This window comes from Podarcis cretensis, assembly GCF_951804945.1.
Source record: "Podarcis cretensis genome assembly, chromosome: 17".
NCBI lineage: Eukaryota > Metazoa > Chordata > Lepidosauria > Squamata > Lacertidae > Podarcis > Podarcis cretensis.
The window spans coordinates 13,000,884-13,028,159 of NC_137187.1; the positions used below are offsets into that span (position 1 = coordinate 13,000,884).

The window sequence follows — 27,276 nt, forward strand, 5'->3', positions numbered from 1 at the left end:
GACCACCTCACTCAGTGGGGGAAGTTCAGGGGCGTTTGGGCAGCTGAGACAAACCACAAAATGCTTCCTGCTTCTTCTGGCCAAGGAAAGAAGGGGGGGGGGGGAATAAAGATCTGCATCAGGAACAAGGATGGGAGGAGACCAGCGGTGCCTCCTATTTGCCAAGAGGCCATTGTAGAGGCGGCATTGGGGGGGCGCTGCTGAAGAGGAGGCCCCCAAGGACACACCACAGCTGTTGCTGCCATTGCGGTGGCAGCGGCGGCAGCAGCAGGCAATGTTTTTCTTGGTGGCTGGATCTATGCCCCTGTGGATCCCACTGCCTGAGGTGGTCACCTCACCTTGTCTCATGAGTGGGCCGGCCATGTTCAGGGGTGGAAAAGGCACACCTAGAATGCACACCCCCCTCCTCAATTTGAGCCTCATGTACTGAGAAGGCTCAACTCTAGGGCATTTTGTGTTACTGCGCTTGGATCACTGCTTATTATGCCTTCATTTTGTGTCTATCAGTGTTTGAGTCATACAGCCTTGCTACTGTTATCTAATCTCCTACCTGAGATTTTTGCATTTTTGCGCTTTAGCTCCAGTGTTGGGTTACTAAAAGGCAGTCTGAGTCCAAATTTCTGGTCTAGTTGATAAAACTGTTGTGCTTTTGTATTATTCTGAAGCATCGGCCTTTTTTCTTTTTTCTTTTACTGGAACATGTTTCTTCAGATTGCTTGGGACCGTGAGGAAAGGTTCAGTGTATAAAGTGTCTGTCTTTTCTAGTAACGTTTCCCACGGGACAGCAGAACTTTGGGAACCCTGGGTGTAGAAATCTTAGTTTGCCTTGTCAGTCTTCTTTCCAGTGCATTTGGTTTTGCTCCAATCCATTCTGTGTTACTGAAAAGGCTAATTCTTTGGGGAATTATTGCAGTCAGTTGCATAGTAATTTCTGGATTCTTGAACAGCTAGAGAGTACTCTTAGAATATAAGGAAAATTTTCACTCTTTCAAAGGAAGGGGAGGTCGGTCTACAAAGGTATTAATGGAAAAGGCATTTTATACACACGTATTGTTATCTTCTTTCTCAGTTATGTTCACTGTTTGAAGAATCCAAGGCTAATTCTTGAAGAAAATGACTTTTCCCCCAGAAACTACCCTACCACAAAACATGCTTGTATTATATTTAAACTTTGACAGCCCTCCTTATTTATCATCTAAATGTTACTTGCTGTTAAAAGTTGTTTATATTCTGTTCCACCCAATGTTTTTTTCCCTTCTTCCTATGTGTGTCCCACTAATTCTTCTGATTTCCACACTGACTTCTGTCCTTCATGCATATTTGGGACACAATTCTTGAGTCTTTGCAGGGAGGGGGGAAAACATTAGCAGCACTTTGGCTACAGTAATGGTTATCCAAAATCCTATCTCCGTTCTTTACTATGCAGTTTCAGTAATTTTGCTGCTAGTCTATTTTATTCCCCTGTCGTATCTACATTTGGGGGCCAATAAGTCCTTTGCTTTCGTTGATGATGAGAATGATTCTTACCTTGTATAACTTGAGAACACGCAACTTTCAAAGTGATGTTTTAAGAACTTTGCCCTGTATGCTCTCCTTCTGACTTGCCCCAGGTGTTTATCAGAGGAAAACAAATAAAAGGAAAACTAAAAATATATTGGCACACTTTGTGCTATATATTCCAGTGTGCATAATAACTGTGAGAGCAAGCATCTGTGCTGAGAACCATGTTGCTATTTTCCTTTTCCTTTCCTTTTGCATAAGAACCATTCCTGTTTCGGATACATTTGCTGAGAACAAAGACAAGTAATCCTACTGTAAATCTAGTGGCTAAAATGCAGTTCACACTGCTCTTAAAACTCTGGAGAATGGGGAATACATCAGTCACAAGAGTGTGTCTGGAATAAAGAAATGTGTCTGCATGTGCGGCTGGTGTATGATCTTGGCATTCAGCAGAGAAAGGTAGAGAGGCATTAAGATTAAGAACCCACTAGAAAGAGTTTCAGTTTCACACTTCATTCATATTTTATTTTAAATACTTATATCTCGTATAATTACAGAAGTTCTCAAAGTGGCTTACAACATTTAGCAATGATGAAAATAGAAGTTCATGTCTCTCACGGGGCAGGGATTCCTCACCTGGGCTGCCGGTTATGAGGTTTACAGCTGTTGGCAGCAGATGCAAGAGTCACAAGGGAAACGGTGTTTTCAGGTCTCCCCTGGCCCAATTTCCAGATGTTTCACACGCTGCTCTGCTTCTGAACCTCTGGGCCATATCAAGCAGCAGACAGAAGAGTCATCATAATAGGATGGCACTTTCACACCTGGACTGCTGCTGATGTCTCTTGTGGCTCCCCCAGCATGTTTTTGCCACTGTGATAGCAATGTTCAGTGTATCAAATGGGTTATTGCAGTCACCTGTCTTTCCTCCAGGCACCACAGGTGCTCACAAGCAATTTCAGTGAGCACCTGTATTTCCGTGCTCCTGCATGGCTGTATTAAAAAAAAGTATCAGTGGGAATGAGACGAATGATTCTGCAGCAACTTTCTCCAGTTTGGTGCCCTTCAGAAATTTTGGGCTACAAATCTTGCCATCCTTGAATCATTGGCCATGCTGACTGGGACACACACAAAGACGGTTTTAAAGCTTTATTTTTCTAGATCTTTTCATTGTAAAATCATATGTTAACATTGCTTATGGTGCTATTACACACACACACACACACACACACACACACACAGAGAGAGAGAGAGAGAGAGAGAGAGAGAGAGACATATATATATATATATATAATTGGCATTTTATCTGGCAACTTTGCTTCCTCATCAGTTGCCATAGACACGGTCCCTACACTGGAATCGTTTACATACTGTTTTTGTTCATCTACTTCCCTAGTTACTATATTGCCTGAGCCAGACTACAGAAAGCTTTGTCTGTTTTGAAAAACTAGAGGATCGATTGGTGGTGTTTAGCTACATTTTGTTTCCTTTGTTTAGCCCACTTATGTTTCTGACTGCCTTAGTTGTGTTTATAGTTAGATATGGCAGCCAAAAGACATTCCTAATAAGGGAAACTGATAGAAGCCAACTGAATTATAACCTATATTTACCATATATTGCATTCCCCCATTTTACAGTCACTGCTCCCTTGTTCTTTTCATTTTGGGTGAATTTTGGCCAGCTAACAGTGGCAAGCAGTTATAGGACTAAACAGGAAGGTACCATAGCATGGTTCTCTTTGACTGCAATTAATGCTGTCTCAATGTGTCCAACAGTATATATCCTTGTTTACAGCATATCCAGGGCTAAAGTCCTGTATATGCACACACTCTCAGTTCTATTGTCCGGGCTAACAAGCTTCTGTTTTAGAATGCTGCTTGCTATGGTCTAATGCTGCTTCTGATTGGGTCGAGCAAATCTCATGAAATTTTGCCTGGAAGTACATATATACAGGGGGAAAGTTTCCATCATCATCAAGCATGTTATACAATATAACCTCAGTTTCCCCCCTCATGGTAATGCACACCCTCCAACATTTCTCCAATGAAAATAGAGATGTCCTATTTAATAACAACGGGACGTGGGTGGCGCTGTGGGTTAAACCACAGAGCCTAGGACTTGCCGATCAGAAGGTCGGCGGTTCGAATCCCCGTGACGGGGTGAGCTCCTGTTGCTCGGTCCATGCTCCTGCCAACCTAGCAGTTCGAAAGCACAACAAAGTGCAAGTAGATAAATAGGTACCGCTCCAGTGGGGAGGTAAACAGCATTTCCGTGCGCTGCTCTGGTTCGCCGGAAGCAGCTTGGTCATGCTGGCCACATGACCTGGAAGCTGTCTGCGGACAAATGCTGGCTCCCTCAGCCAATAAAGCGAGATGAGCGCTGTAACCCCAGAGTTGGTCACTACTGGACCTAATAGTCAGGGGTCCCTTTACCTTTACTTATTTAACAACAACAGCAATATTTTTACTATTTATACCCCACGTATCTGACTGGGTTGCCCCAACCACTCTGGGCAGCTTCCAACATATTAAAAAAAACCTAAACATTTTTTAAAAAAATCATTTCCTATACAGGGCTGCCTTCAGATAGCTTGGGGTTTCATAACTCCATACCCTCCAACATTTCTCCAATGAAAATGAGAGACCCGGACGGCTTCTGTAAATCTGGGACTGGAAAATAGGCACACTTTGTGGGGTCTGGGTAGTGGGTTTCTCCCCCTGCATCTCCAGGCCATAACGAAATGTTCACCCCACCCCATGCGTGGGTCCTTTTGAAGGGAAACCGTTTCACTGTGGTAACTGGCAGGGCAAACTGTAGTGCTTATTCTGGTCTGTGCTGAGAGGAGAGGCTGAAATCACTTTGGGCAGCTGGCCAGGCTTGTCAGCTGCGGCTTTATGGTGCTTCAGTAACGAAAGGGCAAAATGAACTGCTGCAGAGCGTGTAATAATAATACTTGGATTAAAACGATGTGTTGTTCATAAATGAAATATTAAAATTGCTGGAATGAGCATAGTTTTAAGCCGGGAAGTATTTTTGTGTTTATTGCACACACGATTTCATTTCAGCACTTCTGATGTCTCGGGGAGTAAAGGGAATAGTGGTTAAATAGCTTGGATTAGCAGGGTTATCTGCAGTCTTAATCATGCAAGTGCAGGGGGGCGTGTAGCAATAAGGCTTAATGTGACGCAACGTTGAAAATCATGGGTGTGGATTTAATTCATCCATGTGACCTTTCAACCACCTGTTAGAACCACACCTATTTCCCCCCCCCCTTTGAAAGTGAGCTGTTCTCAATGGACCAAGCAATGAAGCGGATTACGCAGGGGTAACTGCGAGCGATTGCTTGAACTCCCAAATCCCTTTCCAGCTTTTCCATTCATTGGCTTTAAAAAAATCCTATTACATGATTGCATTTGCAGGTGGAATGCACAAGAGAATGGAAAGCCTTATTGTTATTGCTTTCTTCCTTTGGAGGAATTGCCATATGAATTTCCAAACGCTCCTTTTTTTTAGTAGGAATGTTGCGAGACTTCGCAGATCAGTCAGTTTCCAGGGCAGTAGCTGGGCTCGTTGCAACTCGCCAGGCTGTGTGCAAAAGAATAAATGGACACAAACCTGACATTGGAAATGGCAATAGAAACCAGTAGTATTAGGACATTTAAGCCTACTGCAATTGTTACTGACGGAACAAAAGGAGTGTGAAAAGGAAACCCCATCATGAAACTGCTGAATTGCAACGTGATTTCAATTATCTTTACTGGGATCTCAACAGAGACAATAGTTTCCTGTTGTGAAGGGTCACTGAGCTTATTTTGCTTATGTTTAAGCTCAGCTTGAACTGCCGCAGTTTTACATTTCATTTCCATTTAACTTCAGCTATCGCATTCCACACACCCCTTACGCTCATTTGGATATATTCCTGTCAGCCAAGCATTACACTTCATGCATATGATAAGTGGATGCTAGCCCATGAAAACTTACCTCCTGGTGAGGTGTTCGTAAGGTTCTTTCTTTTCAGAAAACTAAATGGCTTCAGATACAGAGAATAGCAGTGAATAATAATAATAATAATAATAATAATAATAATAATAATAATTTATTATTTATACCCCGCCCATCTGGCTGAGTTTCCCCGGCCACTCTGGGCGGCTCCCAATCAAGTGTTAAAAACAGTACAGCGTTAAATATTTAAAAAATCCCTGAACAGGGCTGCCTTCAGATGTCTTTTAAAGATAGGATAGTTGCTTATTTCCTTCACATCTGAAGGGAGGGTGTTCCATAGGGTGGGCGCTACTATTGAGAAGGCCCTCTGTCTGGTTCCCTGTAACCTCACTTCTCACAATGAGGGAACCGCCAGAAGGCCCTCGGCGCTGCATCTCATTGTCTGGGCTGAACGATGGGGGTGGAGACGCTCCTTCAGGTATACAGGACTGAGGCTGTTTAGGGTTTTAAAGGTCAGCACAGTGTTGAATGTACAGTGGCAACATTCAACACAAAGAATAGTGCAGAAGATAGGTTCAAAAATGGCTAAAACCTAAATATTAAGCTTCTATAGTACTCGGGTTATAAACAGGTGGGGTTTCAGTGAGAATATGTTCATTGTTGTAGCTGCTTAGCTATGCCCATAGGAGCCAATTCATAGGGGTCGAGGTCCCTTCGGTCCTCCCAATAAAATATTTGAGAGGGCTGCCCCCCCACCCCAAGTTGATGGGCATTGCCATTCAAATGGTGTGCATGCATTGAATATTATATTCAAGTTGGCACCCCTGGCTATACCCTTCTCCATGATACACTATTCCATCCCTTCTCCTGACTGGCTTTCCACCTCACCCGCGCCCAATAGTTAGTTTCACATCCCCACTGAGCACACTCTGTTAGGCTGTTTTGGGTTCTCCCACTTCCTTAGGCTTTGTTCCCCTAAATGTGTTTTGCTACTTCCTGCAAACATGGGTGTTGTCTTCTCCCCTGTCACCCCCCCCCCCCCCGAGCATGATGATACCTCCCCTCTGTGGCTGAGTAGTGCTGTTTATACTGCATAAACAATGGCACTCACTTCTGAACCAAGGAAATACTGTATTTTTCGCTCTATAGGACGCACCTTGTTTTAGAGGGGGAGAACAAGAAAAAAAAATCTCCCCCTCTCTGCTCAGCGCCCCTTCAGCGAAGCAGCAGGAGAAATGGAGCCCCTTCCATTTCTCCTCCCGCTTCACTGAAGGGGCGCTGCGCAGCTCTCCCTCTCTGCTGAAGCTAGGTGAGTCTTGCTCTCCTGGCTTCAGCAAAAGGAACCCGAAGCCTCCGGAGCGCAGCGCGAGTTCCTGCTGCGCTCTGGAGGCTTCAGGTTCCTTTCGCTGAAGCCAGGAGAGTCTTGCTCTCCCGGCTTCGCGTTGCTATCGCTGAAGCCAAAGAGCCTGCATTCGCTCCATAGGACGCACACACATTTCTCCTTAATTTTTGGAGGGGAAAACGTGTGTCCTATAGAGCGAAAAATGCGGTAGATGGAAGATGTGGGCTGAGAAAGTTGCCCAGTCTTAAATGCAATGGTGTTCCAAGAAGCCAGGAGCCCTGTGGACCATATTCTTGTTCCCTATTGCCTGTGCCATTGTGCCATAGTATGTGAAGAGAACTTCAGCATTTTAAGCTGGGCAGCAGACATTGCTAGCCAGAATCCTCCTGAATCTTTAAGGCGGGTGATGAAGAGCCAACCCTGCTCCACTTCTGCTAGTTTTAGATCTGCTCTTTTCCTCTTGGTCTGCCCATGTATTACAAATTCTACACCTGCCTGTCTCCTCTGCTCAGGCCACCTGAAGCCTTTCTGATTGCAGCACCGCATCTTGTAACACACAGAAAAATGTGGAGTGGCTCTGATCCCAAAGGCTGCACTTTACAAAGAACAGGTTTGACAAGTCCCTTCCTCTGGGGGGCTTATAATCTAAATATAGACACAAGGGAAACAATAGAGGGCAGAATGGAGATAGGGGTAAACTGGAAAAAAACCTACGATTATTTTATTTAAGCAGTTACAGAAGAACTTTGGGGATAGGGGATCAGCTTGCCGAAAACAATGATGGAGTCAGGGCTTCTTTTCAGCCAGAACTCACTGGAACTCAGTTCTGGCACCTCTCAGGTGTGCACCATTGCCATTATAAGAGAACAGGAGCAGAGTTCATGGTGAGTTCCAGCACCTCTTTTTCTAGAAAAAGAAAAGTGGCGGAGCTGGTAATTGGACAGAAGGAATCATGGACAACATGAAATGGCTGTGTACAGAATAAGAAGGAAAAAATGAATCAAATAGCATTTGCTTTTTCAGAGTCATGCTTTTGAAACTGCTTTGCAAAATGCCGTGGCTTATTGCCCAGGGTACAGTCAGCAGAGCAGAGCAAGCTGAAGTTCACTCGGCATAAATCTAGTGTAATAGGCTATTGCTGGAGTTCACATTGAGGCCAGCTTTGTCAGGTGCATTGTATGAGTATATATTAAGAATTAGCACGCACTGGTTGGAGTAGGATTTGCACGTTTACATTTACAGACCTGGAGCTAGCTGGACTACCTCTTTCCTTAACACCGAGAGAGAAATTAGTCCTTCTACTACACATCCCCTGGCGCTGTCAGCTGCCACCATGACTGGGGAAGGAGCTTGCCTTCTCCTTTCCTCGCCCCCATTCTGTCAGCACCTGCTGATCAGAGGATCTTGCACAAGCAGCGTCTGCTGGTAAAGAAACAGCGTCAGGAAAATATGTGGGGTAAGAAATGTCAGTTTTTAATAAAACCTCTTGACAACTTAGCTATAATCTGTATGCACACTTTTCATTTGGCTTACATCTAGCATGTGGTTCTCCAATTAGTAAAGGATTTTAGTGTGTGTGTGGATGTATGTGCACATGGCATGCATGGATAAATAGAAGACAGGTGGTCATGAAAATGAAAGCCTCTTAAGGAGCTTGTTAGCTAGCAGGTCTCTGGGCAGGAGGATAAAGTGCTTGTGATTAATTGAAACGGGTCTGGAGTTTGAATTCCAGCTCACCTATTGACTCTTTGCTAGTTGATCTGGATGTGCAAATTATGAACATGCTTATCATTTGGGGTTCCTTTGAAGTGCTCCCATTACTTATGTCCCCGAAGCATGTTTTAATAAATAGTTTAGAACTTCGTTGTGAGTGTTGCTTAGGAGGAAGCAAAGAGGAAACATTTGAGTTGTCAGAAGAATTTAAAATGCAGTTCAAACAAAATGGCTGGTTGGTGCGACCTTTGCATCTGGAGTGTGGTCACTAAAAACTCAGTTTCTCCATTTGTAGTACAATAATAATGATCCCTTGCTTTGTGATGGTGGATGAAGTATTGCTACTTGTCTAGAGCCTGATACAGTTGACTATAAATCTAAATGAGCCTTAATGGAGAAATTCTAGCTACCAGAAACAGTAGCTTTGCATTCATTGAGCACCTGCCACAGATTCAGACAAGTTTGAGTATTATCTTGTCTTATTATACCTTCTTAATTTCATTTTGCTGTTAAAGATAATACCTTAAAATCATCAAGTGGCCCAATCTAAATAGTGTGGATTGTTTTCAATCTCACCCCTTTAAGCTTTGGCCTCCTTTGTTCCTGCTCACCAAAAATTGCAAAAGCACCCCGTCCTCATCTTCAGCAATGAAAAACGATTCCTTTTATTAGTTGTATGTCTCTTTTTGTCTCTATTGCAGCTAATCCTGCCTGTAGTGTTCAGACTGAGGAGTTTGTGAATAGCTTATTTGTTTATCCCTCTTGTAAAGAAGATTACTGTATGTACAGAGGCTGCGGAGGGATGCTGAAATTACTAATGTCTTGATTGACCAGGCTGGTTTCCCATTTTCTGCTCCAGCCAGGGATACAGAAACGATGTCTTTCACCCCTGCCTTCTTTTCCCTTTGCTCTTTTGGTAGGTTCTTGCTGGAGTGCCTTGACTAGATAACTTCCCACCAAATTCAATTCTGCTCTTTTTAAAAGCACAATGGTGAAATATTGGAAGTTCTACCTAAGGGTGTATGAGATGGTAGGGTATTTATCTTGCACAAAAATCTTGCCCAGGTCACATGTTTCAGAATGCGAGTTTGATGATGGTATAGCCTTGACATTAGTTTTCATGCATCGAAGAATTGATGTATATGTGTTTGAAAATTAATGTAGGTCCATGGCTGTGTTCACATTGAATATTTATACAAGAATAAATACATTAGGGTTTCACTACTAATGCAGTGCTTCTGATTGATCACTGACATGCTTATTGTACCATGTGTAAAAAGAACATTTGCAGATCAGACAGTTACATTTTGTTGATGATCAGATGCCGTGTGATCAAATGATTCACAAAAGGGATCAAAAACAGATGTAAAAAAAATAATTTCTAGCACAGCTTCACAATCTGTTTTTTATTCCCATCAGGTGGTACACACGCATGTCTGAATTAGTGTCCGGCTGTTGAACTATTTGCACTGGTGGTTTTATTGCTGCTCCTGACAGTGATAAAAAGCATAGGAATTAATTTCCAGCTGTTCTGGGACGTTGAAGCCTAGCAGTGTTGGAGCCCACCCAACAGGAGGTCTGCAGTAGAATAACCAGTGATAGACTCGGTGTCTGAGAATATTATTTAAGTTGCATTTTTTATTTTTCGCAGAACAGTCTGACTCTGACTAGTCTTGCATAACCTTTCTCTTTTCTCCATCCTCTTTTTCTCCTTGTCCCGTCCAAAAATACTAGAGCTCCAAGCGAGAGTGGAAGCCCCTGGAGGATCGCAGCTGCACAGATATCCCATGGCTGTTGCTGTTCATTCTCTTTTGTGTCGGCATGGTAAGTAACACAGCTCTAAAGGGGAATCAGCGCAGGACGTTTTTTTAAGGGGCTCCTTGTAGAAACCTTTATTTAGGGTACAGGGTTGTGTGTGTGTGTGTGTGTGTGTGTGTGTGTGTGTGTGTTTGTGTGTGATGTTAAATGGCTGTGATAAAATACTAATGTGACTGGCTTCCACACAACTCTGAGATCAGTGTATTTTGTGCATTAGAAATTACACAACAGTTCCCCTTCTGCCAACACACCTCTTATTGTAGAATGCTGACCTACTTATCTGAACACTGCTTTAAAACATGCTGGCACCAACAATTATTTTTTTAAAAAAATTCTCAAACTTTCATTGAACTACAATTTGCTTTTATTTTTCAGAACTTTTTGACTGCCTTTCTTTAAGACCTTAAGGCAGTTGCATACATTAAAATACAACAATAAAACCACATACTGAAATTAAGTACTGCATCCAGCACCATTGCAATACAATTGCCCTCTCCTTACCATCATGCCAAAGTTAACACTTGAATGCTAAAAGCCTGGGGGAATACACTACGGTATTCACTTCTCAGTGCAAGAATTTCTTCCTCTCCCCATTTGTGCCCTGCAGGCTTCCCAAATCTGCTCCAGAGCATTGAGGGAACTCCAAGAACAGAATTTTGGGGCGTGCAGGGGCAGTAGTTGGGGGACAATGTTCCACTGTGCAAGTGGAAACCCTTGTGCCTTAGTATTCTGCTGGATTCCACTCAAAAGCAGTGCAAGAATATTGCCAGATGAGTCCTAGAGACTTTTCAGTTGTTCTCATGTGATCACATAGAGCAGTGTTTCCCAAATCTAGGTCTCCAGCTGTTTGGGGTTTTTTTACTACATTTCCCATCATTCCTGACCATTGGTCCTCCTAGCTAGGGACATAGCTGTCAACACTTCCCTTTTTTAAGGGAATTCCCTTATTCCGAATAGGATTCCTCGCAAGAAAAGGGAAAATTTGACAGCTATGGCTAGGGATGATGGGAGTTGTAGTCCAAAAACATCTGGAGACCCAAGTTTGGGGAAACACTGGCTCAGAGGAAACTCCTTTTCATCACTCTTCATTTTTCCCTTCCTGATAGAAGGCTGGGACGTGGGTGGCGCTGTGGGTTAAACCACAGAGCCTAGGACTTGCCGATCGGAAGGTTGGCAGTTCTAATCCCTGCAACGGGGTGAGCTCCCATTGCTCGGTCCCTGCTCCTGCCAACCTAGCAGTTCGAAAGCACGTCAAAGTGCAAGTAGATAAATAGGTACCGCTCTGGCGGGAAGGTAAATGGCGTTTCCGTGTGCTGCTCTGGTTCGCCAGAAGCGGCTCAGTCATGCTGGCCACATGACTCGGAAGCTGTACGCTGGCTTCCTCGGCCAATAAAGCAAGATGAGCACCGCAACCCCAGAGTCGGCCACGACTGGACCTAATGGTCAGGGGTCCCTTTACCTTTACCTTTAATAGAAGGCACGTGGAACAGAGTCTTTCCAGTAGTGAGGTGGTCCCCATCAATAGATGTAAAGTGTTTAGAGGTTTAAGAACAATCTCCAGCACTTTGAATTGCACCAAGAAGCTAAATGGTAGCAAATGCTGAGAATCGGCATAACATGATTTCTCTGCCTGTTGTACCTGTCAATAGGCCAGCAGCTGCATTCTGCACTAGCTGCTGCTTCTGTAGTACCTTCAGGAGCTTAGCCTCATATAGAGTGCAATGGGTCAGCCCCATATCATGTGCCTGTAGCCCAGCCTGAAAATCCCTAGGGCATGAGCACCACTAGTGCAAGATGTTTATCCGAAAGGAGGGGTCACAGCCAGCCATATTATATATGACTTATAATGTGTACTGCTGGTCTCCACCATTACCTGAACTTCTGAAAGCAGCCCTGTTTTTAAAACTCATGCAGTTCACAAACCTATTTTAGGAAGTTTGTGACAACTCAGAGCAAGATGCATCTAGATTTCTTATGCATCAGATTCTCTCTCTCAACACAGAGTTTTAATTTGACCGCCTTTATGTAACTGGTATATATTCATACTTCGCATGATGCTACAGAGGGTTTTTTTTGGGGGGGGCACTTTTCCTTTTTAAAAGATCCTGAAATAAGGATGAAAGCAAGATAGGAGTAATTTTTGTTTTATATATCTCTGTGGGGAACATATCACAAAGCTGCTGTTAAAAAGAATGGTCCTTTTTAATACAGTTTGCCATGGAAAGCTTTCATTCTCATCTCATTTCTTCCCAGGGTCTTATTTGTGGCTTTTCAATAGCTACCGGAGCAGCTGCAAGATTGGTTTCAGGATATGATAGTTACGGAAATATCTGTGGACAGAAGAATATAAAAATAGATGGAATAGACAACAGTGGCTTAGACCTCACAAAAAAGAAGTGAGTAATGGGGTCCAATTACTGCTACAGTTGTTTCATTAACTGATGGAATATAGTTTTCTTTCATTTTGGCTGTGGGTGGCAAGATTAGGGAGAACATTAATGCATTTCTTACTGTAAGTGTGGACGCCATAGTTTTATGTCAAGTGGTCACTTTCTCATGAACACTTCTTGTACCTGGGTACTTGTGCATCTTTAATGTGTTCCTGGCTTTCATACTTGTGAACCATGTACTCTGAAATTTCAATTTAGAATCCCTTTGATGCTTCTGTGTGTTTAGATAGTGCTGAGTTCTTAGTACCTCTCCAGGGTTTCCTGAACTACTTACAAAATTATGTTTTTGTAATTCAGTTCTGTTGTGGAGAATTCATATTAATATATATGCTACACACCATTTTAGCACTTATATTAGTGATATGCCAGTTTAGTCTTCGCCAAAGGAATTGTTTTCTGTGAAGTAGTGGCATGGGGTTGAAATTTTTCTGCGAAGTTCGTTAGTTCATTAGTAACAGTGAATGGTGAATGAACAGTGAAGTTCATAAGTTCATTAGTAACAGTGAATTGATACCAGTTGCAAATGTGATATTAAGTAAGGCAGTTTCAGAGGCTTTGGTTTTACTAAATATATGTAAAATAAGCATGCTAAATCAGATTACTCTCTTGGACATCACAAACATTTTCTGATGCAAATTGAACATATCCCCATTTAAAAATAATTTAGCAATGTGAACAACAAACAACACTTTTCTAAAATAAGAGCTGTAAAACAAAAAATTGACTTTTCATAATAGTAACATATGCAATAACTGATTTGGTGTTTAGACAATATAACCAAATTGAACATTTTCTGATGCAAAGTACCTAAAGGCAACTTTTCTAATTCAAGCTTTTCTGGAAGACCCACATCATTGCTGAAAATGCAGTGAATTCTCTGTTGCTTACCTGACTACAGTTCAGTGAGGATAGATAAAGACCATTAATCAGCTTGTTCTCGAAGCTCCCAGCATGAGTCTGACCAAACTGCGGGAGGCAGTGGAAGACAGGAGTGCCTGGCATGCTCTGGTCCATGGAGTCAGGAAGAGTCGGACATGACTAAACAACAACAAATCAGCTTGAGCTTGTGCTGTAGAAAAGCCCTTAGCTGTTTTAGTATTATGGGAGCCTTGGAATATATTTTCAGGGTCATGTGATGCAAGGCAGAGTTTATGTAGCTCAAGAACATTTAAAGGGCTCTGAGATAGCTGAAGTGTATGTATGTGGACCTTTGAGGAACAATACTTAAGAACGACCTAAGTCCTTTCCATTGCAAATGTGAAGGACATCCTATTGAAAATCAAACAATAGAGATGATGCAAAGGAACAGGGATAGGTATTGGACCTAGGCCGGTCACTAGAACTGAGTGTGTGTGCATATACAGGGCTTTAGCTCTAGATATGCTGTAAAGTAACAAGGATATAAACTGTTGGACACACTAAGACAGCATTAATTGCAGTCAAAGAGAACCATGCTATGGTACCTTCCTGTTTAGTCCTGTAACTGCTTGCCATTGTTAGCTGGCCAAAAGTCGCCCAAAATGAAAGGAATAAGGGAGCAGCAGCAGCATAATGGGGAAGGTCAAAGGTGTGGATGCAATATACGGTAAAGATAGGTTATAATTCAGTTGGATTCTATCAGTTTCCATTATTAGGCATGTCTTTTGGCTTTCCTCCTTTCTCTAAAATTCAGAGTCCTTTGAAAAGCAAAATATATATTCAGTGAATGAGAAAATGAAATTTGATAGAAGCCATGCAGGCATTGATGCAGAAAGCAATGATGCTTGGAAGAAACAAGATTTGTCTCTATGACTTTGTGAAATTTCTTCTTGCGCTACCTTTCGTTGTGGCATAATGTGTGGTAACAGAATTCAACCCCTTTTCAACTTCAGTCACGTTTTAGTGCAGTGACAATATGGCTATGCTGACTTTTACCCTGTGTGCAGTTCAGATGTTGAAAGCGAGACACAGGGAGCAAACGGTGCAGAAGTAATAAAAACTACCACTTTTCGAAAAGCTACAAAGAAACTGATTCTTGACTCTGTCTTCAAAATGGGGTTTTCATTGGTCTGAGGCGCTTGAACTTTCCAGTTTTTAGCCTCCCAGAATTTCTCCCCAAGGAAAGTACACAGCGAACCCCAGACAGGGATTAAGACAAGAGACTTAGATAGTACAGATTGGGACCCCCTGAGGGTCTCATTCTAAAAGTCTGGTAGTTGTTCTCTTTGACATCTGGTGGGAGGGCGTTCCACAGGGCAGGTGCCACTACCAAGAAGGCCCTCTGCCTGGTTCCCTGTAACTTGGCTTCTCGCAGTGAAGGTACCGCCAGAAGGCCCTCAGAGCTGGACTTCAGTGTCTGGGTAGAACGATGGGGGTGGAAACGCTCCTTCAGATATACTGGACCAAGGCCATTTAGGGCTTTAAAGGTCAGCACCAACACTTTGAATTGTGCTCGGAAACAGCAGCCCTGTTTATGGAAGCTTTTAATGTTTGATGTATTACAGTATTTTAATATTTTTTTTGGAAGCTGCCCAGAGTGGCTGCGGAAGCCCAGCCAGATGGGCGGGGTATAAATAACAATTATTATTATTATTATTCCCTATGCACAGCCTTCTGGGAGCTTATTGCCAGTGGTGGGTGGAGCCACAGCCAGGGGCAGAGCAAGGTGGGGGCAGTTCACCCCAGGTATCATCCCTGGGGGGGGGGTGACAAAATCCCCCCAGGGTGGATCACTGCCGCGCTGATCGCCCCCCCCCTCCGGGCAGATCGCCCCGCCCCCAAGTGCACGGCATCTGGCTGCTCCGGGTAGCCGAGCGGCTAGCTCCACCGCTGGCTGCAGCCAGACATGGGGAGAGCAACAGATGCAATTCTTACCTTTGTACTGTAGGCTACTGTGGCGTTTGCCTCCTAGGTGGGTCATAAGGAAAGGGTTAAAATGAGTGTGATGTGATTGGCCAGTGGAAACTGATAGGAGGAGTTAGAGTGAGAGTTGGAGTTGTGTGGAAGTCAGTTGAGAGTGGGGAGTTGGAGAAGGAAGAGGGAGGAATAGTCTGTGGGTTGGTGGAGTTGTGTTGTGAGGAAGTGAGAGGAATTGTTAGGTGGAGTCAGATAGATACCGTATTTTTCGCCCCATAGGACGCACTTTTTCCCCTCCAAAAATGAAGGGGAAATGTGTGTACGTCCTATGGGGCGAATGCAGGCATTCGCTGAAGCCTGGAGAGTGAGAGGGGTCGGTGCGCACTGACCCCTCTCGCTCTCCAGGCTTTGCGCAGATCTCCGCAAGCCGTGGGAGCCCGCGGCGGGCTCCCGCGGCTTGCAGAGAGTTGCCTGCATGCTGAAGGCTGGGCACGCTGCGTTCAGCACTCCCAGACTTCGCGTGGCTCTCCGCAAGACGTGGGAGCCCGGCGTCGGACTCCCACGGCTTGTGGAAAGTTGCCTGTTCTGGGGGCTGGGGTCGGGGGAAGCTCGGGCTTCCCCCGCCCCAGCCCTGCACCTGGGGGGGAAATAATTTTTTCCCCCTTTATTCCCCCCCCCCCAAAAAAAAAAACTAGGTGCGCCTTATGGGATGGTGCATCCTATAGGGCAAAAAATACGGTAGTTAGTTGGGATAATCAGTTTGAAGTTGTTAGGAACGAATAGGACAGTTAAGGAACTAAGATTAAGAAACTGCCAAGAAAAAAAACCTGTAACTATATGCTTGTTCATGCCTATAAAAATAAGCTTGATTATTTGTTAATGTTAACAACTGACTGGACTCCGTGTGTCCTCGTGAGAAACGGGTTGGTGGCAGTGAAGAAAGCAATGACAGTCGTGGCACAGGGTCAATAGGCCGTCAAACGTCCGGGGGCCCTGTGTGATCGCCACAGCTACCTTCCAACCATGCAAAAGCCATGCAACCCCACCCAGCAGCTGCAGGTAAGCAGGAGACATTATCCCAGCTCATTGACACAAAAGCCCCCGAGGGGGACACAGATCAGGGCTTTTTAGGGGGTGTGGCCTGAGAATGGGGTGTGGCCTGGGGGTGTGAACTGGGGAGAGGGGCGTGGCCTAGGGTGAGTACCAGGAGAAATCTGGAGGGTCACTTTCTGCTTGTGGACTAGAGGCTCCCTACTCTGTTTTTTTGGGTTTTTTTCCAAAAAAAAAAATATTGGTTTCCACAGTATTATAAACAAACAAACACATGAGACAAACAAACATAAATCATAGCCTTATTGAAAAATTTCCCTTATTAACTTTGTTAAGTGACTTCCCCACTTCCCCTTGGTTGAATTTCATTGCATATCCTTTTAACGGTTTCCCAAATCACAATTCTTATAAAATTTAACTTAAACATTAACATCCTTAAATCTTCACTTTATGAAATTAAACATATTATTTCATCACTTAACATAAATAAAATCTTAAGCCAATTAAGTATCTGCAAGCTGTTTTCAGTTAATTTAACTTAACATATTTAACTAAATAATGATTAAATTTAATCCACTCTTCCTGATACTCCTCCTCCTTCTGGTCGCAGACTCTTCCGGTTAGGTCAGCTAGCTCGAAAGAGGCTCCCTACTCTGAGCTTGTTTAATTTATATTCAGGGACCCATCTCAAAAGACAAGTACTAGTCACTTCTTACCAAATTATTTATGCCTTATATCAGTCATCACCTTTCCATGGAACACACAACCTTTTGGCCTATAGGAAATAAAATGTGCTCCATAAAACAGTACTAGCAATTAATACACTATATATTTCCTTGAGATTGCCACAAAAAGTTATCCATCTGCTCAGCAGCTAACGTAGCAGATGGTTTTATTGCAAGATTTTTATTGTACAGATTTTTTTTTCATATTCTTCCTTTTTTGGTCCAAATGTTTATTAAAAATCTGTTTTTTTTAAATGTCATCTTTTCCATCCATATAAGGCAGAATGTGAAAAATGCTTATTTCTTAAAGAGATGGAAATATTACGTGTAACTGAAGACAGGCAGCAAAAAGGCCACAACTTCTTCTTTTTTGCGAGTTTCTTGACTTGCTTCCCACTATCCCTGGATGTAAAATAGTTCGATGGGTAGAATTTTTCCATTTCAGAAAATGTAATGATTCAGAACATCTAGTGAATTTGAAACACAGAAATCTTATTTTCCTTCTCAAAAATAAATGAAAAAGGTTTCTGCCTGAGAACCCTTCTAATTCCATTTTAAACTTAAACCCACCCACCCCCTTGGACCAACTCCCCATCCCTTGAGCCAGTGTGGTGTAGTGGTTAAGAGCGGTAGTCTCGTAATCTGGTGAACCGGGTTCGCGTCTCCGCTCCTCCACATGCAGCTGCTGGGTGACCTTGGGCTGGTCACACTTCTCTGAAGTCTCTCAGCCCCACTCACCTCACAGAGTGTTTGTTGTGGGGGAGGAAGGGAAAGGAGAATGTTAGCCACTTTGAGACTCCTTCGGGTAGTGATAAAGCGGGATATCAAATCCAAACTCTTCTTCTTCTTCTTCTTCTTCTTGGACCAACTTGGTGCCTTCCAGATGTTTTTGAACTACAGCTCCCATCATTCCAGGCTGGTAGGGATTGATGGGGATTGGACTCCAACAACATCTGAAGAGCAACATTTAAGGCAAGGCTGCTTTGGACAATCTCCTCTTCCAGTACCCTGGGAGATCATAATGACTGTTCCCTATTGCCTTCCTTGTCCCTTCAGATACCCTAGAATATATGAAACTGATATGCAATTTGTTTCGAAGAGAGCTAGTGTAACACAGAAGCAACGAGTGCCATGGATGGCCTGTGAGCTAGGAAAATCCCCGTTCAAAGTTATCAAGTGGCTTTAGGCAACAGTCCTGATTTTTTAGCTTCACCCCCTCTTATCTAAGAATATGAGCAATTTTTTTAATCTGGTGATTTAAAAACTTGGTTTTGCCAAGTTTACTTTCAGTTTCAAAGAATCTTGGCTTAGTTTTACATGCAAACCAAGAATCCCAATTTAAAAGGAACTATGGTTAACTGCTAAAGAAGCAAGTTTTTAAACCTGTGGTTTAAGATTGACTTGTTTAGCAGCTAACTAGTGTTTGTTTTCAACCAGTATTCCTGGTTTGCAGATAAAACTAAGCCAAGATTCTGTGAAAGTAACTCCCCAGAAGATCTTTTCCTGTCCATGCAGAAGGATAGAAGAGGAGATGCATGCAAGCCGCACACTTCACTCATGCTGACTGAGACTTGTCTGCGTAATGCTAAATCAAGGCTTAGCGATGTGTGCAAAGCAGCCGTTATATGACCACGCTTGCCTCTGGAATTGTCCTGAGACTCTAATCGAGCAAACTGTTTGGTGTTTCTGCGCTATGCTCATTTGACAGTATAGAGCTGTCTAGAGGAATTGCAGAAAATCAATGAAATCGGAAAACCTAGGGAGCATGTACCTTAAAGCTCAGATTCAAGACGGACTTGGTCACTGCAGTCGTGTTCCCGACTTAAAATAGGCAAGCTCTTAAATCGTTAATGTGGAAAAGTTTTTGATTCCTGATTTGTATGCGCATAAGGCATCCTTTCCCAGTAGCATGACCGTAATACAAGTGAAGGAGCTAAAGAACTCTTTCCCCAAATCTTGGTTAGCCTTGTACATATTTAACGAAATGCTGCACAGTAAATTTGTGCTTTAAAAGGAAACCTCTGCAATCAAATTGCGCCATGTCTGTAGGTGAAAGGAAATGTGCAGGCTGTTGATTGGCTGGGGAATATTCACTGTGGGACAGATACTATAATAGCAAAGGAAATAAATGATCAGGTGCAGTGATATAGGACTGGGGGTTGGTTTAACAAGGTGGTCCAACTTTTCATACCAAGCGGGCCACTTTGCCATGGAACCCATGGGCTACACATTGCAGCGGTGCAGGTAACGAGGCCCAAAATTGACATCCCCTCCCCGGCCCTCATGCTACCTTCCCAAAGCTGTCTTAAGCAAGCTCTGGGGCAGGCATCCCCAAACTCGGCCCTCCAGCTGTTTTGGGACCACAATTCCCATCATCCCTGACCACTAGTCCTGTTAGCTAGGGATGATGGGAGTTGTAGTCCCAAAACAGCTGGAGCGTCAAGTTTGGGGATGCCTGCTCTGGGACATTCAGAAGGAGGTGTGAGGCTGTGAGGAGGTCCTAGAGCCCTCCCAACTCCTTCCCAATGCTGCGAAAGTGCTAACTAGACTTTGGGAAGAAGCTGGGAGGACTCTAGGACCCTCTTGGAGCCTTCATGCCTCCTTCCCAAAGCCCAGCGCCTTGCTTCCCTGGCTTTGGGAAACCAGCATGAGGGCTGCAGGGTGTAAGTGTGGGTGGGTGTCAAATGCTGCTGAAGGCCACCAAAGAAGTCCTTGAGGGCCACACATTGGACCCCTCTGGTTTAGATAATGCCCCTGGATCCCAACCGAGCCTATGGTAGTAGCAGAGGGAATTCAAGATCATTTGGCTCTGGCCAAATCTGTTAAGCATCTTGTCTGCACGTGTGAAGAAGTTGGTGCAGAACAAATGTGTTTCCATAGAGACAACTGGAAATGTTTCCGGGAGTGTGCCTTTTCTCACCTCAACTGGCTAGGTGCCACTCATCCTAGGAAGGAGAACAATAGGCCAGGAATGAGTGTAGCTGAACCTGGAAACAAAAAAAAGGAGACGTAGAAGCTTGACTTTCTCAGGATTCAGAGGCCTCCCTGGAAACCAAAGGGAGCCAAGATCTGTTGGAGTGTTGATGCTCTAAGTCCTTCCATCCTATGCCCAGATTGTATATATGTGTAAATAAAACCATATATTATAATAACACACTTCTGGTGATTTTCTTTTTAAAAAGTGCGCAAACAGATTCTGCCTTTGTTTACAAGCTTTTATCAGTTCATATTTATTCTCTCGAGGAAAGTGCATGCATTATTTTATAGATCCAAATGAATTCCAGTTGACATTGGGTTCTGGCACTTACTGCTGGTTTCACAAAACTTGTTAAACGACGAAAATCACACAGTTTTCTAAGATAAGTTAATTTAAGCTATTGTCGGGGGTGGGGGGAATCGGGTACCCGAAGTTATCTTTCGGGAAAATGTGCTGAAGTTACCCATTGAATTACAAATCAGTCATGTGGAAAATCTATTTAAAATAAGAAGCTGTTTTCCGTAATGCTTATCCATCGGAACACATTGGGATCTCTGTTTTGCTTTCAAGTTACCAATATAATTTTACTAATTGACTTTTGCTTGGTATTTTAACAGGGGTGGGTGGGCGGTGAGGTGGGATGGCCAGGATCATCCTGAAGACATTGATGTGGAGTAAACACTCAGTGCTTACATTGTGACTTCAATTACAAAGGATAGATGGAGCTGTGTGTGACGGCATCCTCTTTAATGTGCTAGAGATCAATCTGTAACTGTGAACAATCGATTGCAGCAAGTTGCTACTTTTCTGTATCACATTTCAAGCTTCCCTGCTACAGTATCTGGTGAATCATTCTCTAAACTTGGCACTCGCTGAGTCCATTCTCAGGAAAATGAAAAGCATTTAGGAAATAATTATGGTCAGCTTCAGGTGTTGTGTGGCTGCCAGATTTTTTTGCTGAATATCCTATTGGTACGCCCAGAAATAAACTTTTAAAGTATGGTGTTCCTTTAAAATGTAGCTAGAAATGCCACACACATCCCACTGCCCCCTGAGAGCCCAAGGAGGAATGAGAGATAATGGTGTACTTTAGCAGATGAGATGTAAGTTGCCAACAGTGCCTTATTTCCATATATTATCTCTTTGCCTTTTGGTGATGGTTTATATAGCCAGACATGCAGCCATCATTGTGAAGGGGCTGCACTTCATCTTATGAAGATTTTAGTGCCATTTCGAAAGGAAAAGGGGCAGGGGGAAGCCACTACTAAATTCTGGGTGAATAGCGTACTTCTGAAAGGGAAAGGTTACAAGTTTTAAAATGAAGAAAGTTTGTTTAGCGATTTGGGAGTTTCCTTACTGGTAGGATATCTCTAGACAGAAATCCTTTTTAAGTCTGTTTTTGATCCATTCTGAATGTTTCGGTGTGTGTGTTTTCTTAAAGGTACGTGTTCTTTTTGGAGCCATGCAATGTAGATCTGGTGAAACGGAAGATCAAGTCCATCGCTCTTTGCGTATCAGCATGTCCACGGAAGGAGTTGAAAACCCTGGCTGATGTTCAGAATTTTGCAGAGATTAATGGTAAGGCAAAAAAACAACAACAGTGCTGTTTCTATTTCTGCTCAGTATTATAGAGGGCTATAAAACTGTCTTAGTACAGTCGAACCTCTACTTACCACCCCCTCTTCTTACAGTCATTGCAAGTCGTGACCGTGGCAAACCCGGAAGTAACCGGTGGGTTTGCCGCCGTTTGCGCATGCACAGGAGCGGGCAATCGCCACCCGTACCTGCGCACAATGGCGCCTCTCCCAGCGACCCGTTTCGACCTCCAGACGGACCTCCGGAACGGATTATGGTCGCAAATAGAGGTTCCACTGTATTTTAACTGTCCCTTTAAAACTTTTGTATGTTTTAAAGTACAGTTGTGAATTTTTGTCAGTTTTATTGCTTTATCTTTTTGTAAACCCCTCTAAGGTTGGTTGTTGTTTCTTACAAGCCAGCAGTATAGAAATTTTCATGGAATAAATTAATCAGAGAGCATGTTTTTTTTAAAAAAAGTAAACAAAGTGGTCCACTATCTAAGAAGAGGTTTTTCTGCTTCTCTAAGTTCCTGCTATAATGTGTGTGCATGATTACAGACTACTGTAATGCACTGTATGTGGGGCCACCCTTGTATCTGGTTTGGAAGCTGTAGTTAGTGCAAAATGCAGCTGCTAGGATGCTTTGTGAGACATTTGTGAGAAGTGCACATATTACACTGGTGTTGATAGAACGGCACTGATTACCTATTAGAGCGGTGGCCAACTACCAAGAGACTGCGATCTACTTACAGAATTAAAAACTGGCAGTGATCTACCCCTGTTTTTTGGGGGGTTCAAAGTTGTTAACCTTTTTTTTAGGGAGGAGGAAAGCCCTAATTTTTAGGCTGGGGAAACAAACAGCTTCACTGAGTGTACTCCATCTTCCATTCTGCAAATCATGCAAGATTCCATTTTACCAATGCTAAGGAAAGGGACCCAGCGATCGACCGCGATTTCCCAAAACCTCACCAGTAGATCGTGATCAACCTGTTGGACATCCCTGGTCTGTTAGATCCTCAGGCTACATTCCTGTTCCTTCAGGGGGACACAACCTATCCCAAACAGGCTCTCTCCCTAGTTCCTGCATCTTTTTTATGTTATGAACCATTCTGAGATCTACAGGAATAGGGAGGTGTACAGATGATGATGATGATGATGATAGTCTCCCCTGATTCAGGAGATGCCCAGGCCTCTGTGAGAATAATCATGTTCTGCTAGCCCAAAACCAGTATTTCTGACTCTGTGTGACAAACGAACAATATTAATATTTTGCTGAAAAATGCTTCTTTAATAATGTGATATTCCCATTTCTCTTCTTATTTTAAAAAGCTTCCCCTTCCCTCAGAGTTCTGCTCTCCTCTGCCAGCCCTCTCAGGTTTTTAAATTAGCATTAGCACGTTAATCCTAAACCAAGGCATTGGATTTTATCAGAAAAGACACACTAATCTCTCTTCACTTTGTGTGACCTTGCGGGGGCAACTGCTTGTGTTTGAAGTAAGCGTACCAGAAAGTAGATGCAAGCGCTGAGGGTTGGGACAAACCACTGGGTGCATTGAACGTGTTGATAAAGTAATCAAGAAAAATGGAATATCACTGAAAGATTTCTTACGGACATTATTGTTAGGGGAGACTTAGTTAAGTTTTCATAATTAAAATACTTTGGAATCTGATTTATTTAACTGGAAACATTTTGACTGCCTTGTAGAAATGGGAAAATTTCTGGTTTAGGGTTTGTAATTGAGTTTTTACAGACTTTCTGCTTAATAGATAGGTACAATAAATTGTGGGCCATTATGCTTTGGTGCAACATGAAGGAAGCCCGTGCTTGAGTAGTCTCTTCTCTCTCCTTCCCTTGCATACCCTGTTTTCTTCCCTCACTTCTGTTTAAGTAGCAAATCATGCTTGCAGTTACATTCAAACCAGGCAAATATGGTTTGTGCAAACCATTGTTTGCCCACAATCCAAGACCACAAACCAGGCTTGAAACAAACCATTTTTTCCATTTCAGAGAAAATAACAAAACAAGGGTTTGTGAAGAACTACAAAGGAAGTGCAGAAATCACTGCACATGAGGGAAGGAGGCCACATGTGAACCCAAGACTTAAGACTTTTTTTGGTATTAACACCAAAACATGGTTTAGCATTGTTTCTGAAGCAATTCAGTGCCTTGAAGTGTTGGGCATTAGGTTTGCAGCAAAATGAAACGGAGGTGAAATATCATTAAAGGGTATATAAATATTAGGTTGTAGCTGCAAAACTGGATGCCTTCATCTTCCCCACCTTCAATAAAACCTGTCTCTCCTGCCACCGTAGTGGCAGTTTGACTGATTGAAAACCTGGAGTTACTAAATACAGGCATAAGAAAGGAAAACCTGGAGTTATTAAATACAGGCATTTTCAATTAGCTGGGCTAACAAAAGACAAGTTGAGAAGTTTCTCATCTCCCACAGCTTATAATCATAACCAATCATTCAACACTTAATTTATTATGTTACCAACAGTAGTGAAGGATTTTCTCTGCCCTGTGGTGTTGGAATATAAAAATATGTAGTCACGTTGACTTCTAAAAAATTGATTTTGGTTCTTACTACATACATACATACATACATACATATATATATATATATATGCAGCAGTCACGAAATTAAAAGACGCCTGCTTCTTGGCAGAAAAGCAATGACAAACCTAGACAGCATCTTAAAAAGCAGAGATATCACCTTGCCAACAAAGGTCTGTATAGTTAAAGCCATGATTTTCCCAGTAGTAATGTATGGAAGTGAGAGCTGGACCATAAAGAAAGCTGATCGCCGAAGAATCGATGCTTTTGAATTATGGTGCTGGAAGACTCTTGAGAGTCCCAGGGACTGCAAGAAGATCAAACCTATCCATTCTGAAGGGAATCAGCCCTGAGTGCTCACTGGAAGGACAGATCCTAAAGCTGATGCTCCAATACATTGGCCACCTCATGAGAAGAGAAGACTCCCTGGAAAAGACCCTGATGTTGGGAAAGATGGAGAGCACAAGGAGAAGGGGACGACAGAGGACGAGGTGGTTGGACAGTGTTCTCGAAGCTACCAGCATGAGTTTGACCAAACTGCGGGAGGCAGTGGGAGACAGGAGTGCCTGGCGCGCTCTGGTCCATGGGGTCACAAAGAGTCGGACACGACTAAACGACTAAACAACAATATAATCACTTTCTTGCTTTGATCCATGTTAAATTGAGCTGTTGTGGCTTCAGCAATTTTCCCACCAATGGAGACTTGAAACGGAATGAATTGCATCTTTGACTCCTGGATTTGGCTGCAGAGCCACCTTTAAGGTTTCTTTGTGACCTAAGATAGTTTGAAACTTTCAGTGGGAGTTGTGAGAATCGGTCTTAAGTGACACGTCTACATATCCCATGCTTCTGGTTTACTGGAAATCCTTTAGAGATGTTAAGATATGCTACCGATGTCTAAGTAACCGAGTTGTATTTGTCTCTAGAGAAAATTATTACAGAGCCTCCTGGTTTAAGAAGAGAGAGGCTTAAATCTATGCTAGATTTAGTACGGCATTATCTAGACCTGAGTATCCCAAGGTGAACAACAGTTGCATTTTAATTAAATTTAACTTGTCAAATTTAATCAAAGCCAATCAAATTTAATATCAGAGCCAATAAATTGTCACCGAAGGCAATTCTTAGTACCAAATCAGTCCTAGGCATGGGGTTATTTTAAGCAAACCCTGCTAATTTCTGCCATATTTTCTCATAAGTACCGTATTTTTCCATGTATAAGATGACCTATATTTTTTAAAAAAATCCAAAACTAAGAACTTAAGAAGTTACTCAAAGTTGTTGAGCTTTCCGCAGGACACCAATGCTGCCCACTGAGTGAAGCAGAAGCTTTCACGGCAGCCGTGGGAAAATCAAGGAAATACCGTTTGTTCCATGAATAAGATGACCCCCAATTTTTGACTAACAAAATTTAGCAAAAAGCATTGTCTTATACACTGAAAAATACGGTGTGAATGGGGTCGTTGCCTAGGAGAAGTAGTCAAAGGTGCTATGGGGGAAAACGGCTTCTTGTAACCTTTGGATTTTTGCCAGATGGCATGTAGCCCCCAAGCTGTCATTTCAACAGAAATGCAATTTTGAGAAGTTGTAATGGATACATAAGATGTTTTGGTTTGATATTTCACGGTTCAGTGGTATTGTATGGGGGTCTTCTTCAGCGTCCTTCGTAATAGCCTAGGACTGTCTGTATCTGTCAGTGCTGTCATGTACATTTATAGAGACAATATAAAAAGACTTTGTGGGGGAAAGAAACTTGAAACAATGTGCTTGGCTGCTGAGAGGGGCGGTACCTTTTCTTAATGGATCGTGTTTATATCAGCGACTGCCTATCACAAAGTGAACGAAAAACACTTTTGAGCACATTTTAGGTCCATTAAAAATGTACAGAGGGATTGTCAAGAAGTGGGAGAAATTGGACTGTTTCTTATACTAAAACGCTCAACCTGCAGGTGCTTTTTGATGACTTGAAGATCACAAACCTTGCAAAGATTTTTCATAAACTTTCCTGTTATTTTTGATACTCTCCTCCCTCCACCCTGATTCTCTGTGTCTCGGTAGCTAGGGTTTAGGGTCTTTACCTGGTCAAAAAAGGATTTCTTTGCAGTATTCTGGTACAACTTTTGTCTGCTGTAATTAAAAAAAAAATCTTCTCTGTATTAACCTCTGTTGTGAAGCTAGTTTTTGAGTCAGGAGTTTGACAACTGTGGAGTAATTCCAAAGGAATCTGTGATCATGTAAAAAGAAGGAAATGTCGGCATGTGATGACAATTCCCTCATTCCTTCTTGGTAAAGCTTTGTTGTGAATATGCTTCAGCAGAGTTGGATCACTGTAAGAAGAGGAATTTAAATAACTATGTATTTTCCAATAATTCTTAAAATATGAATATGAACAATCTGTTCATTTCAATGAAGCTTCACCATGGAAAAATGATGGAGAAGAGCTTCTATTTGGTAAGTCTTGTGTAAACTCGTGTGCGGTCAGTAGCAAGGACCATGTTTCTGGGAACCAGGGGTTTTATCAAGATTCTTCCAGAAAAATATCAGCAACGGCAAAAATTAAGTTGTCCACCATAACCAATCTTTGACCAAAATGCACAGGTCATGGAGAAGGGTGGGTTTGCTTTAGGTTGTCCTCTTTGTAGCCCCAGAAAGTCTGGTAGGTCCCGCAAATGGAGACTGCACTCCAGTAAGTGCCTCGGAATCCAGTGGCATAGCATGGGTTACCAGTGCCCGGGGCCACATGGATGGGGGGGGGTGAGAGGGAGCAAAACTGTAGGCATGCACGTTCAACAGCCT

The 27,276-nt window shown here is 42.9% G+C and overlaps 1 protein-coding gene and 1 long non-coding RNA gene across 3 annotated transcripts in view; both read left to right on the top strand.

Annotated features, from left to right (window-relative positions):
- Positions 1-27,276, top strand: part of LOC307206637 — a 160,019-nt gene that overhangs the window by 88,117 nt on the left and 44,626 nt on the right. The window lies entirely within an intron of this gene.
- SLC44A1 (solute carrier family 44 member 1) overlaps positions 1-27,276 on the top strand; it is an 83,186-nt gene that overhangs the window by 15,696 nt on the left and 40,214 nt on the right. For both annotated transcript variants that reach the window (XM_079959381.1, XM_079959382.1), the window contains exons 2-4: positions 10,229-10,318; positions 12,566-12,708; positions 21,791-21,927. In XM_079959381.1, coding sequence (XP_079815507.1) covers positions 10,229-10,318; positions 12,566-12,708; positions 21,791-21,927 — 370 coding nt within the window. The remainder of the gene's footprint in view (positions 1-10,228; positions 10,319-12,565; positions 12,709-21,790; positions 21,928-27,276) is intronic.